This window comes from Diceros bicornis, chromosome 13 (genome assembly GCF_020826845.1).
Source record: "Diceros bicornis minor isolate mBicDic1 chromosome 13, mDicBic1.mat.cur, whole genome shotgun sequence".
Taxonomy (NCBI): Eukaryota; Metazoa; Chordata; class Mammalia; order Perissodactyla; family Rhinocerotidae; genus Diceros; species Diceros bicornis.
The window spans coordinates 12419342-12438245 of record NC_080752.1 but is presented as its reverse complement, the minus strand read 5'-3'; the positions used below and the strand labels follow the sequence as shown (position 1 = coordinate 12438245).

The window sequence follows — 18904 nt, the reverse complement described above, 5'->3', positions numbered from 1 at the left end:
TGCCTTTTCTATAACAGAAGCCACTCCCATTCTCTAGGCCTGCATCACAAAGAAAGGTGTTTTCTGTTCTTCTGCCCTGCCCCTAATCTTTCTCCTAAACACCTGATGGAGGCCTTTACAGAAGAATCTGCAAGTGAGTGTGAATTCCCTTTGTGCCTATCAGTCCCAGGAGTTCTACACTCTCATGTTTCCTGCACTTGACCTTTAATAATTTTTAAAAATTGAGCTTAATTCTTTTTACTCACTTGTATGGCACCCAGCATTTCTTCTTCCTGTGCTCTGCCATAGAGCTTGCTTCCCATCTTTTTTTGGTGGGGCCTGACTTTCCTTGGATATCAGGTTATTGGTTGCCCTGTCATCTCAGTTCTCTGATAGATTTTTTAAAGTTATGATTTTGTTCTTTATTGAGATATTTCTTATTAAAGTGGAAGTGATGATCTTTCTAGCTTTCTACATCCTAGGTGCAGGTGAAACTTTCAAAACTTTTAAAAATTCAAGTTCATATTAGAAAATATAACTTCTGTTATATATATATAACTTCTGTGCTAATTCAGTGGTTCTCAAATTATTTCTGGTGGTGGAACATTAGGAAGTTATAATGCTAGTTATAGAACTATTGCTTTATTCAAATTAAAATAATTAACTAAATAGTCATAACAAATTAAATATATTACCACTTATTACATATGTGATGCAATTTAATGAACGTCTTTTGGATTTCAGTAGTCATACTAGATATTTTTCATATCTAATTCTCATAACACAATTTTGAAAGATGAATTTTGTCATTCCTTTTTTGTGGATGAGAGAAACTGAGGCTTAAAGGGATTAAGTTGATTGTTTTATGTCACAGAGAAATAGTATGTAGTACAGGTGAGATTTGAGCCCATATCTTTCTAATTTCAAAATGGATCCGCTTTCTACTCTACCATAATATGTAGTTAATTTCTTACTGCCGGATAAGCACTAAATGACAGGGGATGGGAAAATTAATCAAAATCTTAATGGACTTCTATTGCTAAATACATTTTGATTCCTGTTTAACACGAGCCAATTTTTTAAAAAATAGGCAACGATACGGGAAATGACGAAGCCATCGGAGGGAATGTGAGCAAATATATGGTGCTTCCAACTGGATACACTGGACAGCCCAAGAAAGGACATCTTATCTTTGATGCTTGCTTTGAAAGTGGTGAGTGTATTAAAGACCTTTGCTTTTGAGCTTGTTTGGTGAGGCTTTTTCAGAATCCAGTTCCATCTGACCACTTATTGTGATTCAACCCATTTAATATTTCACCATAATGGGACAAGTTGTCAGGAAAAAATCAATTTTGAAGGAATTAACTTGGAAATACTTAAAAATGAAATGCTATGTTTATTATTTCTGTAAATGATGAGACGTATAATGGTAACACACATGACCATGTACACAGTACCTTTTATTTTATAAAATACTCTCCCAGATATTATTTCTTTTGGAATAAAATTGACATAATTTGACTATATGATAACTCATTAATTATCGAATGTCTACTATGTACCTGGTTCTGTATGACATGCTCACAGAGCTTAGTCTTTGCGAGAGAGGAGCCTTCCCTGTAAAGAAACGATTAGAGAACAGATTTAATTGAACACAAACAAAACAGCTAAAGTAACATTGCATCACAATCAACCAGTGCTATGGGGTTCTGAAAGGGGAGATCAGAACTTGATTGTAAATTCCCATGTAGTAGTGATTAGATCTTGTTAACTTCTTTGTGCCCTGAGCCTCATACTCTGCATGGCACAGAGTAGGTACTCAGAATATGTTGAAAATATTAATGAGAAAGGTAAACATAATTTTCTTTTACAAATAATTGTTAACTATTTTTGGTTCTGAATAATATGCATGCCTGTGTGTGTATGTGTGGTTGAAGAGACATGCCAGTGTCAGTTATATGAGAGTTCTCTGAACCCTAAGAACATTGGGTGTTTATACCAACAATTGAAAACTTGTTTATGCAGGGTTTTGCTCTGTTTGTTCCATGTTTTAGTTTGCTAGGGCTGCCATAACAAAGAACCACAAACTGAGTGGCTTAAACAACAGAAACTTATTGTCTCACAGTTCTGGAGGATGGAAGTCTGAGATCAAGGTGTTGGCAGGATTGGTTCCATCTAAGGCTTGTGAGGAAGAGTCTGTTCTATGCCTTTCCTCTAGCTTCTGGTGATTTGCTAGCAATCTTTGGTTTTCCTTGGTTTGTAGAGGCATCACCCTGATCTCTGCCTTCATCTTCATATGGTGTTTCCCTGTGTGCATGTCTGTCTCTAAATATTCCCTTTTTATAAGGACGCCAATCATGTTGTATCAGGGGCCACTCTAATAACTTCATTTTAACTTGATTACCTCTGCAGAGACCCTCTCTTCTAGTAAGGTCACATACTGAGGTACTGGAGGTTAGGACTTCAACATACAAATTTTGGGGGGACATGATTCAACCCCGAGAACAATATTGTAATGTTGTCCTTCCAGTCAGACCTGAACACTGTCCACATAGTTGGGAACAATGTCTTCTACTTTCTTTGAATCTTGTACTATTGTCTTGTTTGGGACTACTTGGTACCCAGAAAGTGCGCTTTGAATTCTTTTTACCTCAGTTAAAGATGTGAAGGGTCTTTACAATAATAACTCTGTGAGAGTAGGACTTATCCTCATTTTAAAGATTATGTGTTGTTGTGGTTTACCTACAGACTGAAATAATTCAGATTCCTTTTCTAGACTATCGTTTCCTTAACCGTACTTGTCTTTTTCCATCCCTTTCCAAAAAGCTTAGTACAAGAAATTGCCCATCTGACAACATAGTAACCAAATGAATAATGCATATTTCCCCAACAATGTATGAACTGTTGGTTATATCAATTGGATCTAGGCTAGTAGTGCATAAGCCTTGTGGTATAGTAGAGTGGTTAAGTGGACACCCTTTGGAGTCAGGCTGCAGTTCAAATTCTAATTTGAAAACTAAGCCATGCTTTCCTCATCTTTTAATGGGGAATGATGCCTACCTCATATCTTAATTAAAGAAAAATATTTGTATTTCATTCTTTTAAAAATTAAACCATCTTACCAAAATATATATAAAATGATAATATTTTAAAAATAGATAAATGAGAAAATCTCAGACAGGGGAAATCGCAAAAGAGTATTCGGCTAGATGAGTATGTAAAAAACATGCTATGTAGTCCCATAAATTTGCTATAGGTAAACACCAAATTTAGCTTTGAGTTTTCTGGTAGCCAGTGCCAAGAGAAAAACAATGTCCATAAGATAAAAATAAACCAACTATTGAAATCTGATAGAAATTCTTCTTATTGGGCTTCCTAAAACAGACACTGAAATGTGATGAACAGCATCCTCAACAATGTCCCTATGGGATTTACAACAATATATTTCATAAGAGTGTGTTTTGTAATATCCTTCAATGTAGGCATAGGGCATAATGCTAAAGGGCAATTTAGTGAAAGCAATTCAGTTGGTACTTGAAACAATTTGTTTGACATATGCAGCTTTCATCCGATCTAATTTAGTTCAAGGATTTATTTTAGATTGTTTAAAACAGGGAAGTCAGAAGAGTTTTCTCTTATATGCTAACTCTGAGCTACTGACTGGCTGCCTGGTGTGCTGTGTTGAAAAGGATCTGTAGGATCTATAGGTGCATCCAGACTTACCAAGGAGTAAGGTGATTAGTAGAGTCAGTGAATGGGGAGTATAGGTTCATGTGGATGAAGTATATTGAGTTCAGATAAGCCTCCATAAATATTTTTTTCTTTCTGAGTTGTGGAATATGTAAAATGCCTAGCATATTTCCTGGCCCTGAACTGGTGGATAATTAATCTGTTTTTTTTTTTTTTAATGAGAAATAAAGTCTGCAGGTCCAACTCTTCTTATGAATCCCTAATCTATTTTTTCCATATACTGCTCTCTGTAAGTATTATTTCTCTTGGGAAAACAGCCACACCCCACCCTAATTTTCTCTCTCTAGAGATACCTGACACTTTTCATGATTTTTTTAAACTTCTTTGTTCTCTTCTACTGGACTAGAACCTGCTCCAAGACAGAATCTGAGTCTGATTAATCCCTGCTATCCCACAGAGCCAAGCACAGTGCTTACAAAATTAAGCACTAAATTAATACTGTATTTATTTGTTGTATGAAGTAATTTGAGCAACAGAAAGATGGGGAAAGATTAGCTTTCTGATAGCTTCGATGAAAAAGCCATATTTAGTTGCTTGCTATTCCCCAATCCACCAACTTGTCTCAAGCCTCCATACCTTTACAGATGCTGTTCTCTCTGTGCCCCACATCCCTTGCTCTTTCTGGTAAAATGTTAATTCAGACTCTGTCCAGCATTTTTTCCTCTGAGAAACAGTACCTCTCAGGCAGGTTTGACTCTCTGTACCTCTATATTTACAGGCAGCTCTTAGGTTCTTTTATAATAGGCTTTGTTGCATTGCAGTCATTTAATTTTCTCTTTCTTTTTCCTTATCACTGAAAATTCCTTGAAGTCAGAAATGGTTTCTTGTCAATTTTTGTTCTCCAGCACCTAGTGTACTGTCAGTCATAATAAGGAGCTCAATAAATATATGAATAAATGAGGAAGAACAGGTAGTGAACACAATGGTCATCATAAAGTGAGATTTTAAGATTAATAAATTTTTTTTACATTTAAATAAAAATTTAATGTTAATAGCAGCAAGAACATTAAGGAGAAAAAACAATAAAACGTATCACTTAACTTATTGCTTGCCAGACACTGTGATAAGTGATATATGTAGTTTATCTCATTTAATACTCAAAAAACCTTCTGAGGTATTATATCTCTCTTTGTAGATGAGGAAACTGATGCTCAGAGATGTAAAGTAATTTCCCTTGAATTGCCTGACTGACAAGTGATGTTGCTGAATTTGAAACTGAGAATTTCCTGGCTCCATAGGCCACACTTTTAACCATTGCATATACATATTGCCCTTTGATAGGTCAATTTATGATATATTAATAATAGATATATTGTTAAAAATTTCTCATTAGGTGATAAGATATATAGGAAAATGTTTTGTGATAGAGAAAAATGAAAAATTGTCTACCTGTTTTAAAATACGCCAGCCAAAAAATACTATGTTTGGTTGCCATTATATGCAATATGAGTATTGTTTTACTATTGATATGAGTATATGTGTATTAAATGTGAGAAGAGCAATATAATTTATACTTCAAATTAATTGGTTAGCCTGAGAGATTTAATATTTTGTTTAAATTACTGTGGTGTGTAAAAGAGTCAGTGAAATAAAGATATGGATCAGTTATTTATATACCATTTAAAAACAATGGAAAGAAAAACTTAAAACTTTAATTTTTTTTATTTTTTTTTATGAGGAAGATCAGCCCTGAGCTAACGTCTGATGCCAATCCTCCTCGTTTTTGCTGAGGAAGATTGGTTCTGGGCTAACATCCGTGCCCATCTTCCTCTACTTTATATGGGACGCTGCCACAGCATGGCTTGACAAGCAGTGCGTCGGTGTGCGCCCAGGATCCGAACCTGCAAAACCCGGGCCACCGAAGTGACCGAAGTGGAGCATGCGCACCTAACCACTGCGCCACTGGGCCGGCCCCTAAAACTTTTATCTTTAATTCCCCCAATGAAATTTTACTATATTTATTTGTATAATCTTTAAAAATTAATGTTATATTTCCTTTTGAAAGAAAATAGTCTTCATTCTTGGCACAGTAGGAAAATGTGCCATGACTACATTAGAAATCTGTGTTTTTAGCTTAATATGTAACCTAAACTTTTTTTTTAGATATCCAAATGGCTGATATACTTTTTTTTAACCTTATTGAGGAATAATTGACAAATATAATTGTATATATTTAAAGTGTACAGCGTGATGATTTGAATAATTACCAAGATCAAGATAATTAACTCATCCATCACTTCACATAGTTAACATAGTTAACTTTTGTGTGTGTGTGTCTGTGTGTGGTGAGAATGCTTAAGATCTACTCTCAGCAACTTTCAAGTGTACAATACTGTATTATTAAGTATAGTCACCATGCTGTACATTAGATCCTCAGAACTTAGTCTTACAACTGAAAATTTGTACCCTTTGACTTAGGTTACCCCATTTCCCCTTACCCCCCAGCCCCTGGCAACCATCATTCTATTCTCCATTTCTATGAAATTGGCTTCACTGCAGCATTTCTCACAATAGCCAAGATATGGAAACAACCTAAATGTCCTTCGGTGGATAAATGCGTAAAGAGAAAGTGATGTGTGTATGTATATACACACACACAGACACAATGGAATATTATTCAACCATAAAAAGAAAGAAATACTGCCATTTGTGACAACATGGATGAATCTGGAGGGCATTATGCTAACTAACCTGTTTTTTTTTTTTTTTTTTGTGAGGAAGCTCAGCCCTGAGCTAACATCTGCCAATCCTCCTCTTTGTGCTGAGGAAGACTGGCCCTGGGCTAACATCCATGCCCATCTTCCTCCACTTTGTATGGGATGCCGCCACAGCATGGCTTGACAAGTGGTGCGTTGGTGCGCGCCCGGGTTCCGAACCGGCTAACCCCGGGCTGCCTCAGTGGAGCATGCACACTTAACCGCTTGCACCACCAGGCCGGCCCCCTTTTTAAACAAGAGGCAGCATAGTATAATACCAAAAACACACGTTTTGGTTTCAGACAAACCTGGGTTCATATATTAACTTTGGCACTTACTGATTATGTCATGCAGATGCTATCACTTAAAGTTTACTCATCTGTAAAATTAGGGAAATAAATATCTATACTGTAGAATTATTATAAAAATTAGGAATAATATATAAGATAGGTTTAACCCAATATCTGGCAATCAGCTTCAGGTAATAATTCTGGCACACGTATAATATCATTTCAAGGGTGCTAAAATGTGCCAGGCACTTTTCTGGGTATAGTTGTGCTATTATCAATCCTTAGAACAATCCTACAACATAGGAACCTTAGATTGGGTTTCCCCCAGAATCATACCCTGAGATAAGGTTATATATTTAGATGGGGATTTCAGGAAGAACAGAGAAAGGTGAGGGAGTAAGGAGAGTAAGACAGGAAAAGAGGAAAAGCCAGTAAAGAATTTGTTCATGAACAGGTACAGCAGTGCAGTGGCTGTAGGTGGATTAGCCTTGGTTAGAGGGAGCCCATGCTATAGGACTCATGTACAGCTTCTGTATCTGTTACCATGTCTAATTTTTTCTTGGTCCTATTATGTGAGGTTGACTGTTGTCTGCTGGATGATTTATCCCATCTTCCTGCTTATTCAGTGCCTCCTGTGTGGTAGGTGTTGTCTGATGAGAAGATCTATGAACATTATCTTCTGTGGGTTGGGACTTCATAACCAAAGATCTGAGTACTTTTTACCCATTCCCAAAGCTCCATTCACATACCTCTGCCCCTGAACTCCGTGACTCCAGTCTTTCAATCTTGCTCTTTCCAGTCCCCTGGCCAACTAACCCACCAAGCCCTTTGCCATTGCCTAAGAGTCCATGTATATCCTTACCTCATACTACTTCTTCTTCCATACAAAGGAGATGAGTAAGTGTACTATTCTAAGCTCTGTCCACTGGGAGATTTTCCTATCACCACAATCCTTTAGAGAACACTGAGTGGGAGTATAAAGCAGGAACAAATGTTTTCGACTTGTACCAACATATCAAGCCAGTCCGTCTGTTAATCAGTCCTGAGATTTTTCTTTCTCAAGTCAGTTGGTCTTAGGGAAACTTCCATGAAGCCATAGATGTGAGCCGAGGGACAGATATTGGTATAATAGAGTTAAGTGACATGGGAGTCTGTGCCACCTGTCACTTAAGTCACACAATTACTTGATGTCTCGTGATCAGATGCTCAGTATTTAGTAGGGATCAGGACTTTGCCAGGAGCTGCTTTTCAGATGATAACTTTGTGCTGCAGAAGGCATTCTTTGCTCTATAACTCCAGGGATCTTCCTGTCCTAGATTCTGCAGTGTCTTATCTACCATGGATGCATCTAGCATCATTGGATCTCTTTTTTTAATAAATTTAATTTTATTTTAGTAAGAATACTTAACATGAAATCTACCTTCTTAACAAAATTTTAAGTGTACAGTACAATATTGTTGACTGTAGATACAATCTTGTACAGCAGATCTCTAGAACTTATTCATCTTGCTTAACTGAAACTTTATGCCTGTTGATTAGTTATAACCCACTTTTCCCTCCTCTCAGCGCCTGGCAACCACCATTTCTTTGATTCTATGAATTTGACTATTTTAGACACCTCATATAAGTGGAATCATGCAATCTTTGTCTTTCCATGACTGGTTTATTTTACTTAGCATAATATCCTCAGGGTTCATCCTTGTTGCATATTGCAGAATTTCCTTCTTTTTTAAGGCTGAATAATATTCCATTGTATGTATGTACCCCATTTTCTTTATCCATTCATCTGTCTGTGGATATTTAGATTGTTTCTACATATTGGCTATTGTGAGTAATGCTGCAGTGAACATAGGAGTGCTAATAACCTCTTCAAGATCCTGATTTCAATTCTTTTGGGTAAATACCCAGAAGTAGAATTGTGAGATCCATAAGGTAGTTCTATTTTTAATTTTTAGAGGAATCTTCATACTGTTTTCCATAGTGGCTGTATCATTTTGCATTATCACCAATGATGTCCAAGGGTTCCAGTTTCTCCACATCCTTGCCAAAACTTGTTGTCTTTTTTTTTTTTTTTTAATAATAGCCGTTCTGACCGGTGTGAGATGATATCTCATGGTTTTGGTTTGCATTTCCCTGATGATTAGTGACAGTTAGCATTTTTTCATTTACCTGTTGGCCATTTGTATGTCTTTCTTGGAGAAATGTCTATTCCAGTCCTTAGCCAATTTTTTAATTGGGTTATTAGTTTTTTTTAGTATTGAGTTGTAGGAGGTCATTATATATTTTGAAGATTAATCCCTTATCAGATATATGGTTTACAAATATTTTCTCCAATTCTATAGGTTACCTTTTACTCTGTTGATTGTTTCCTTTGCTGTGAAGAAGTTTTTAAGTTTGATGTAGTCTATTTTTGCTTTTTTTACCTATGCTTTTGATGTCATATCAGTGAAATCATTGCCAAGACCAATGTCATGAAGTTTCTCCCTATGTTTTCTTCTAGGAATTTTACAGTTTAAGTCTTACTTTTAAGTCTGTAATCCATTTTGGGTTGATTTTTGTGTGTGACATATGATAGGGTCTAATTTCATTCTTTTACATGTGGATACCTGGATATCCAGTTTGCCTAACAGCATTTGTTGAAGAGACTATTCTCCATTGTATATTCTTGGTACCCTTGTTGAAGATCAGTTGATCATACGTGTGTAGATTTATTTCTAGGCTCTCTATTGTGTTCCATTGGTCTACATGTCAGTCTTTATGCTGGTACCACACTGTTTTGATTACTGTAGCTTTGTAATATATTTGGAAATCAGGAAGTGTTATGCCCCCAGCTTTGTTCTTCTTTCTCAAGATTGATTTGGCTATTTGTGGTCTTTGGTGTTCCATATGAATTTTAGAATGTTTTTTTTTTTTTCTGTAAAAAATGCCATTGGGATTTTGATAGGGATCTCATTGAAGCTGTAGATTACTTTGATAGTGTGGATATTTTAACAATATTAAGTCTTCTAATCCGAGAACATGGGATGCCTTTCCATTTATTTGTGTCGTCTTTAATTTCTTTCATCTGTGTTTTTGAATTTTCAGTATACAAGTTTTTCAATTCCTTAATTATTTTTTTTTGGTGCTTTTGTAAATGGGATTGTTTTCCTGATTTTCTTTTCAGATAGTTCATTGTTTGTGCATAGAAATGCAACTGATTTTTGTATTTCTATGTGTTCTGCAACTTTACTGAATTCATTTAGTAGTCCTAACAGTTTTTTTAATTGAGTCTTCAGAATTTTCTCTATATAAGATCATGTCGTCTGCAAACAGGGACAGTTTTACTTCTTCCTTTCCAATGGGGATGCCTTTTATAATTTGCTTTGTCTAGGACTTCCAGTATCATTGGAACAGAAGTGGCAGGAGTGGGCATCCTTGCCTTGTTCCTGATCTTAGAGGAAAAGCTTTTAGTCTTTCACAGAACTTTTCATATATGGCCTTTATTATGTTGAAGTACTTTCTTTTTATTCCTAGTTTGTCAAGCACTTTTATCAAAAGGATGTTGAATATTGTCAAATGCTTTTTCTGTATCTATTGAGACAATTGTGTGATTTTTACCCTTTATTCTGCCAAAGTGGTATATCACATTAATTGATTTTGATATGTTAAACCATCCTTCCATCCTAAGGATAAATCCCACTTGGTATGATCCTTTTAACTTGCTAATGGATTAGGTTTTCTAGTGTTTTCTTGAGAATTTTTGCATCAGTTTTCATCAGGGATATTGGCCTGTAGCTTTCTTGTGGGGTCTTTGTCTGGCAAAGTTAATTGCCAAAGATATTCTGTATCAGGGTGATGCTGGCCTCGCACAATGAGTTTGGAAGTGTTACCTCCTCTTCAATTTTGTGGAAAAGTGTGAGAAGGATTGGCTTTAATTCTTCTAATGTTGGTAGAATTCACCCCAGAAACCAGCTGGTCCTGGAATTTTCTTTTTGGGGAGGTTTTTGATTAGTGATTCAATCTCCATATTAGTTAAGTCTGTTCACACTCTGTTTTTCCATGATTAATTCTTGATAGGTTGTATGGTGCTAGGAATTTATCCATTTTTTATCCAGGTTATCCAGTTGTTGGTGTAATTCATAGCAGTCTTTTATAATCCTTTTTATTTCTGTGGCATAAGTTGTAATGTCTCCTTTTTCATTTCTGATTTTATTTATTTGAATCTTCTTTCTTTTTTCTTAGTCTAGCTAAGGGTTTGACAATTTGTTTATCTTTTCAAAAAACCAAATCTTAATTTCATTAATTTTTTTCTGTTGTTGCTAAATTTGTGTTTGTTCTTCTTTTTCTAGCTTCTAGAGGTGTAAAATTAGGTTGTTTATTTGAGGTCTTTTTTCTTTTTTAATGAAAGTGTTTATCACAATAAGCTTCCCATTTAGTTCTGCATTTCCTATATCCCGAATATTTTGCTATGTTGTGTTTTGTTTTTATCTTGAGATGTTTTCTAATTTCTTTTTGAAATCTTTTCTGATACAATTGTTGTTCAAGAGTTTCTTAATTTCCACATATTTGTGAATTTCCCAGTTTTTCTTCTGTTGGTTTCTAGTTTTATTCCATTGTGATCAGAAGAGATACTTCGTATGATTTTAATCTTCTTAAATTTGTTAAGGCTTGTTTTGTGACCTAATGTGTGATCTATCCTGGAGAAAGTTCCATGTGTACTTGAGAAGTATGTGTATTCTGCTGGTTTGGGGCCAAATGTGCTGTATATGTCTGTTACATCCGTAGTGTTGTTGAAGTCCTCTGTTTCTTTATTGACCTTGTGTCTGGATATTCTATCCATTATTGAAAGTGGGGTATTGAAATCTCCTACTGTTATTGTACTGCTGTCTATTTCCCCCTTCAGTTCTGTCAATTTTCGCTTTATAGATTTAGGTACTCTGATGTTGGGTGCATATATATTTGTAATTATTATATCTTCCTTTAGAATTGACCTTGTTATCATTATATGATGTCCTTTGCCTCTTGTGATAGTTTTTGACTAAAAGTCTGTTATTTTCTCACTTAAATATAACCATCCCTGCTTTCTTTTAGTTACCATTTGCATGGGATGTCTTTTTCATCTCTTCACTTTTAGCCTATTAGTGTCCTTAAATCAAAATGAGTTTTTTGTAGAAAGCAAATAGTTGCTTTTTTTTTTTTTTAATCCATTCAACCATTCTGTATCTTTTGATTGGGGAGTTTAATCCATTTACATTTAAAGTAACTATTTCCATTTCTTAATTGTTTTCTAGTAGTCTTGTGGTTCTTTTGACTGTCTTTTCCACTCTTGTAGTCTTCCTTTGTCTTTTGTTGTTTTTGTATTGATGTGCTTTGATTCCTTTCTCTTTTTCTTTTGTGTAATTTCTATAGGTATTTTTTTGTGTGGTTACTGTGGGGTTTACATAAAATATCTTATAGCTTTAATAGTCTATTTTAGTCTGATAACAACTTAACTTTAATCACATGCGAAAGCTCTACACTTTAACTTTTTCCCCACACACATACTCTGTGTTATTTTGTCACAACTTATATCTTATTTATATTGTGCGTCTTGTAACATTTTATAGTTATAGTTATTTTTAATAGTACTTTTATATTTTAACTTTTGCACTACAATTAAAAGTTATTTACACACCACTATTACAATAATACTGTATTCTATATTTGTCTATATATTTACTTTTACTAATGAGTTTCATACATCCTTATGCTATCATGTTGATGTTTAGCATCCTTTTGTTTCAATTTGAATTTATCATGTTTTGTAAGACAGGTCTAGTTGTGTTCTTTAGCTTTTGTTTTTCTTGGGAAGCCTTTATTTCTCCATAATTTCTGAGGGATAGTTTTTCTGGGCATAGTATTCTTGGTTGTTATTTTTTTCTTTTAGAATTTTGAATATATTACCTCACTCTCTTCTGGCCTCATAGATTTGTCCTGAGAAATCTGCTGGTACTGTTATGGGAGTTCCTTGTATGTGACAAGTTGGTTTCTTCTTGCTGCTTTCAAAATTCTGTTTTTGTTTGTGACTTTTGATAATTTGATTATAATGCGTCTTAGTGTGGATTTCTTTGGATTCATCTTTTTTAGTATCTTTTAGCCTTCTTGGATCTGGATGTCCATTTTCTTCTCCAGATTTGGGAAGTTTTCAGTTATTATTCCTTTGAATAAGTTCTCTGGTCCCTTCTCTCTCTCTTCTTCTTCTGGGACTCCCATAATGCATATATTGATCTATTTTATGGTATCCCATAAGTCCATTACATTTTCTTTGATCTTTTTCATTCTTTTTTATTTTCTGACTCAATTATTTACAATGACTTGTATTTGAATTCACTGATTCTTTCTTCTGCCTAATTTAGTGTACTGTTAAACTCCTCAGTTCAGTTATTGTGTTCTCCAGCTTCATGCTTTATATTTGGTACTTTTTTGTATTTTCTGTTTTTGTTGAAATTTGCACTTTGTTCATACACTGTTCTCTTGACTTTGGTAAGCACCTTTATGACAGTTATTTTGAATTCTCTGTCAGGTAAATCATATAACTCCATTTCCTTAAGGTCTATTTCTATAGATTTACCTTGCTCCTTTGTTTGTGACATCTTTGCCTGATCTTTCATTTTCTTTGACTCTCTGTGTTGGTTTCTGTACATTAGATGGAGCAACTACCTCTTCTCAGTCTTCATGGACTGGCCTCATACAGGAGATGACACCCACCAATCAACCTAGTCAGAGATTCTGGTGGCCTCTCAAACCTTTGAGCTATTCCACCCCACATTTTTTGGTTCTTTGAATGCTCCAGGCATCTAGGATATGCCAGGTCCCATTGGTGCACTGGAACAAGCAAGAATGAAGTCAATTCATCAGGTAGGCGCCAGAAGTTGTATCACTGGATGCTCTGGCAAACTCTTTCCCTTCCCAGGGAAAAGCTTTGAATTGGTTTTTTTGTCCATTGGCTCTGTGGGAGGGAGGTAGCTATGGCGATTGCCAGCTCACATCTTCATCTCTGTTTTCACTGCCCCTCCCAGATAGCTAGATTATGCTAGATCCCATCAGCATTCTGAGATAGGCAAGTAAGAAGCCAATCTTTTCGGTAGTCCCTGGAAAAGTTGTGGCAGTGGATGACTGGGCCAACTCTTTTCCTCTCCAGTGAGAATCAGGCAGCTGTGGTTTTTGTCCACTCACCCTGTGCTGAGAAGGAGGGAGGAGCTATGGTGTGTACCAGCCCAAATCTCTGTCTCTATCTCTCCAAGGTGGTTAGACTGTGCTGATTTTGTCAGAGCCCCAAGTCTGGCAAGACGGATGCCAATTCTTTGGGTAGCCCCAGAGAAGTTGGGGCATTGGACACATGGACCAATTGTTTCTTTCCTCAGGGGGAAGCTGAGAGCTGTGATTTTTTTATCCTCTCGTTCTGTTCTGTGCCAGGGTAGGAGCTAGGGCACCTACCTGGCCAAGCTGCCATCTCCATTCTTCCTCAGGCATCTAGACTATATTGGACCCATCAGCGCTCCAAGAGTGGCAACACAGAAGGCAGACCTCTGGGGACCTGACTTGGAAAAGTTGGGGTGTTGGATGTGTGAACCAACCCTTTTCCTCCCCTGGTAGAAACTGGGAGCTAGAGAGTCTCTTTCTGATTGTATAGCACTGTGCCGGGTGTAGAAATTCTGTTGAGAAGGTGTCCTGAATCTCCCTGCCAGCTTTGATGAGTCTATTTTCATGCTTGTTTAGGGTGAAGGAGAATCTCACTTAGTTTCTGGATTTTTCAGAAAAGGACTCTGGCTGTGAATTTTTGCTAAATCAGTATGTTTTTTGGGGGAAAGCAGGTCCAGACTTTTGTACTCTACCATCATGCTGACGTCATTCCTACTGAGCCCTTTTTTGCTAACTTAAAATTAGCCTTCTGAGTCTCCTGATAAATGTAATCAAGGCAGTATTACCAAGTGTAGAATAGTCCACAAATAAAGAGACCTACCAGGTTTTGCGCTTCTTTCTTAGTGCTAAGAGGTGCACAATGTAGTAATTTGTCCTTTACCTTAGAGGAAATGTCCTGGCATATCCCATTGGATACCTAAAAAACTCCTTTATGTGGTAGGTCCCTGAATCTTTTTAAGATTTATATCACACACTCTGGCAAACATATATCTTACTGGGTGTTGTGGGTTGAATTGCACCCCCTGGGCCCCCAAGAAGATAGGTTGAAATCCTAAAACCTGGTACCTGGGAATGTGACCTTATTTGGAAATAGGGTCCTTGAGGATGCAATCAAGTTAAGGTAAAGTCATACTGGATTAGGGTGGGCCCTAATCTAATAACTAGTATTATTATACAGAAAGAGATTTAGGGATGCAGATATACGTAGAGGGAAGATGGTCCAGTGAAAATGGAGGCAGAAATTCGAGTGATGCAGCTACAAGTTAAAGAATGCCAAGGATTGTTGGCAACTACACTTCAGGTATAATGAATTTATTACATGAGATCAGAGAACCCAGTATCTGGCTATGTTCTCCAGAAGGACCCAGAGGATACTTTCTTTACTAAAGCAATATAAAATGCCCTAATAAGGTAGACACTGGCATCATTGAGAAACTCACTGGTTGCTGTCCTCTCTAGGCTAAAACTGGAAATTCTGCCATTGAATTTGGCTTCTTAATGTTAATAGATATAGAAAGATTTTATTCTAACATGCCCATTTTTCTGTGACTTCTAACCCCTCCCCAATATATTTCCAACATATTCCCCTCCTCATATACTGTGATACATTATTATGTCTAAGTTTCCAAGGAGCCATCACAGGAGAGAATTAGGATGGTTTCAGGTGTCTTTACCAGAATGTTAAATCCTGAGTCATGGGAGCATGCTCCATATGAATGAACTATCCCTTATCCAGTGTTATATTTTTTTCCCAGTCCAATACCCTCAAGATCCACTACCATACATTTCTTCTGTTCCTGATGGTACATATTAGCTAGATCCTACAGGTGTTTTGGTGAATTTTGGAGCTTTTTTGAGCTATTTCCTAGCTAGGACTATTCTTCTTTGCTTGGGCTATGCCAAGTCCTGACTGAAGATGTTGGTCTAGAGGTGTCTCAGTTACTGAATAACAAACTACTCAAGAAATTAGTGGCTTAAAATGACCATTTTATGATGCTCATGGAGTTATTGGGTCAGGAATTCAGGCAGGGCACAGTGGATATAGCTTGTTTTTATTTCACAATGTCTGAGCCCTCCGCTGGGAAGACTTAACAACTGGGGATAACTCAAAAACTGGGAGCTAGAATCATTTGAAGGAGTGTTACCTCACATGTCTGGCAGTTAATACTAGCTGTTGGCTGGGACTTAGCTGAGGCTGTCAACCAGAGCACCTATATGTGACCTCTCCTTTTGGCTTGGACTTCCTCACAACAGGGCAGCTTGGGATGGTTGAACTTCTTACGTGGCAGCTTAGGTATCCCAGTGTGAGTGTTTATAGTGAGCAAGGTGGAAGCAGCATTACTCTTTATGACTAGCTATGGAAGTCATATAGCATTAATTCCACTACATTATGTTGGTTGAAATAGTCACCAAACCCCACCAATTTTCAAGGAGAGGGGACATTGATCTCTCCAGTTGATGGAAGAAATGTCAAAAAATCTATGCATGTGTTTTTAAACCACCATATCTGGTGATTAGGGGGAGTGGGAGAAGATCTTAAGAAGGATAAACATCACTTTGTGAGAATTTCTCTTTAAATGAGTTCTTTGCATAGTCTCCACACAATAGTAGACTCCTTTCCTTTAGCAAAGAATATCCACAATTCGCCCTGTTTCCTCTAGTTGGTATTCAGGGGAAGACTGCAGTCTTTCTAAGGAAGAAGAGACTGTCTAAATCAAGGCAAGCCCTTGTCTTTGAAGGTTGAAAATCAAGGCAAGTTGAAAAGGTAGGGACCCATCGGTCCCTACTTGGCATGGGTAACAAGGCAAAAACCTTGAGGCACAAGTTGAGTCATGGGCTCCTAGACATGGATGACTTTCTCCTGTGAACCATAGAATAAATAGCTAGAGTTCCTTAAAGATTTATAGCCTCAGATCAGGAATGGTAAGAGGATGGGAACCAGGTAAGGGCTAATACTATTATTCCATCAGTCATATCTGAACATTTGCTTGTTCTGAAAACTCACTTTAGATGAATCAAACTAAATGGAAACCCAAACCCCTGTTAGTTTGGTAATTATTACAAAGACAGCACTTAGGTGTAAATATAAGGCAAGTGGTTTAGGAATTATAGCCATGGTCTTTGATGGAGCAGCTATGAATACTTTCTGCTTCACAGACAAATCTGGCTCAATAATGAAGTAGATTGGTACTTCCAAGTTGGGTCTTTTACATCCTAATCACCTAGGGCAATACCCAGGAGCTTCTGTAAGCATGGGCATTTTTGTATTTATAGCCTCATTAATAGTGTTGAAGGCACCAAAGAAAAAAAAGCCCTGGATCAGTGATCAGCTTCATGGTACAAAAAGCCTTCTTGAGTTGAGTCTAAGAGCAGTCTTTCCAAATTGTTCTTTGTTGTTTGGATATACCGCCCCATCCTCTCCTCACCACCCTTATTCAGGTGAGGCATTTTTTCAGGAGGGATTGATTGGACCAAGGCCTTAGGGATGATGAAGGAGAGATGGCTTTAAGAAATAGTTCAGTTTTAGAATCACCGGGGTTAGAAGGATAAAGAGAAGATTTGAGAATAATTGAGTTTATTATTAATAAAACTGGGGAAATGATGAACTGAGTATGTTTAACAGTGTGACAAGTATTTGTTGAACACCTTTCTTATGAGCAGTACCGGCTACGTAATTTTGGTGGGCCATTGCAAAATGAAAATGTAGGTCTTTTGTTGAAAAATTATCAAGAATTTCAAGACACTGACAGCAGAGCAGTAAACCAAATGTGGAGTTCTTCTGCGTCTGACATCCTGTCTAGCTCTACAAGTCACATGCTCACAAAGCCAACCTTGGTCTTAGATCCTGGGGATGCAAAGATAAATAAGGCATGATTCCTGACCTCAAGAAGCTACTCACAGGAGGATATTTAATTCTGTTTGGATCATAGAAAACTGAGATAGAAAGAGATGATGCTTGAGATGAGTTTTCAAGTATGAATAAAATTCAGTCAGCCTGAAAGGATATGGAGGCGTTTTAAACCCAGGGATCATGAGCAAAGCAATAGTTTGGTGTTGCTGGAGGAAAAGTTCAAGGCAGAATATTATAATAGATGAGCTTAGAAAGGTGGAGGAGCCAGAACATTAAGGAACTTGTACGTATACCGTACTAAGGAACTTCAACCCTGTGCTATAGGTGATAGGGAACCACTGAAGGGTTTTAAACAGGGGAGTGACATATTCATACTTTAGAAAAACTCCCTGGAGTCATTGTGGAAAACACTTGGAAGGAGACTATATCTACATAGGGAGATCACTTAGAAAGTTTTTAGAATAATATATTTGAGAAATTATGAGGGTCTGAGTGTGATATAATTTGTCTGATTATTTCAGGGTCTCCATCAAGGACATCATTTTTACTACGTCATATATCCTGTTAAACGATAAACATATTTTTATGCTTATAGTATCCTTATGTGCAATTGGAGTGTATAGTATTGCTTCTTATTATTACCAAATTTATTAATTAGTTTAATCACTAATTATTGAATACCTATAGTGGGAAGTGTAACATAGTAGTTAAGTGGGCAGGCTTTGGAGTAAAAATGGCTTGGGATCAAATCCTAGCTCCACCACTTACTAGTTGCTTGACATTGTACAGGTTGTTTAATGTTTCTGCACTTTGCTTTCCTCATCTATAAACGAGGATGATAATAGTGCCTATCTCATGGTATTATAGGAAAGATTACCTGAGTAAAACAACAGTTCCTAGCTCATGACAACTGCCCAATAAATATTAGTTATTATACAAGATACAGGAATGGATAACTTGCACACTGTGGCAGGTGAGACAAATGTGCAAACAGATAATTTTACTACAAATAGTTTATAGAAACTGAGGTGGAAGACAGAGATACTCTGGGTAATTCTTGCTTTGCTGGGCATGTAGTATTCTTGATCATTCTAATCCAAGTTCTTTAGGCTTGGAAAACGTAGTGCTCTAAGATTGTTCTGGGTGTTCATAGGAGCCAAAATTAGAAGAATATTTGG

The 18904-nt window shown here is 36.7% G+C and overlaps 1 protein-coding gene across 1 annotated transcript in view; it reads left to right on the top strand.

Annotated features, from left to right (window-relative positions):
* BEND5 (BEN domain containing 5) overlaps positions 1 to 18904 on the top strand; it is a 1066878-nt gene that overhangs the window by 109225 nt on the left and 938749 nt on the right. Inside the window, exon 2 of the mRNA XM_058552360.1 lies at positions 1070 to 1192. Within this exon, the coding sequence (XP_058408343.1) occupies positions 1070 to 1192 (123 nt within the window). The remainder of the gene's footprint in view (positions 1 to 1069; positions 1193 to 18904) is intronic.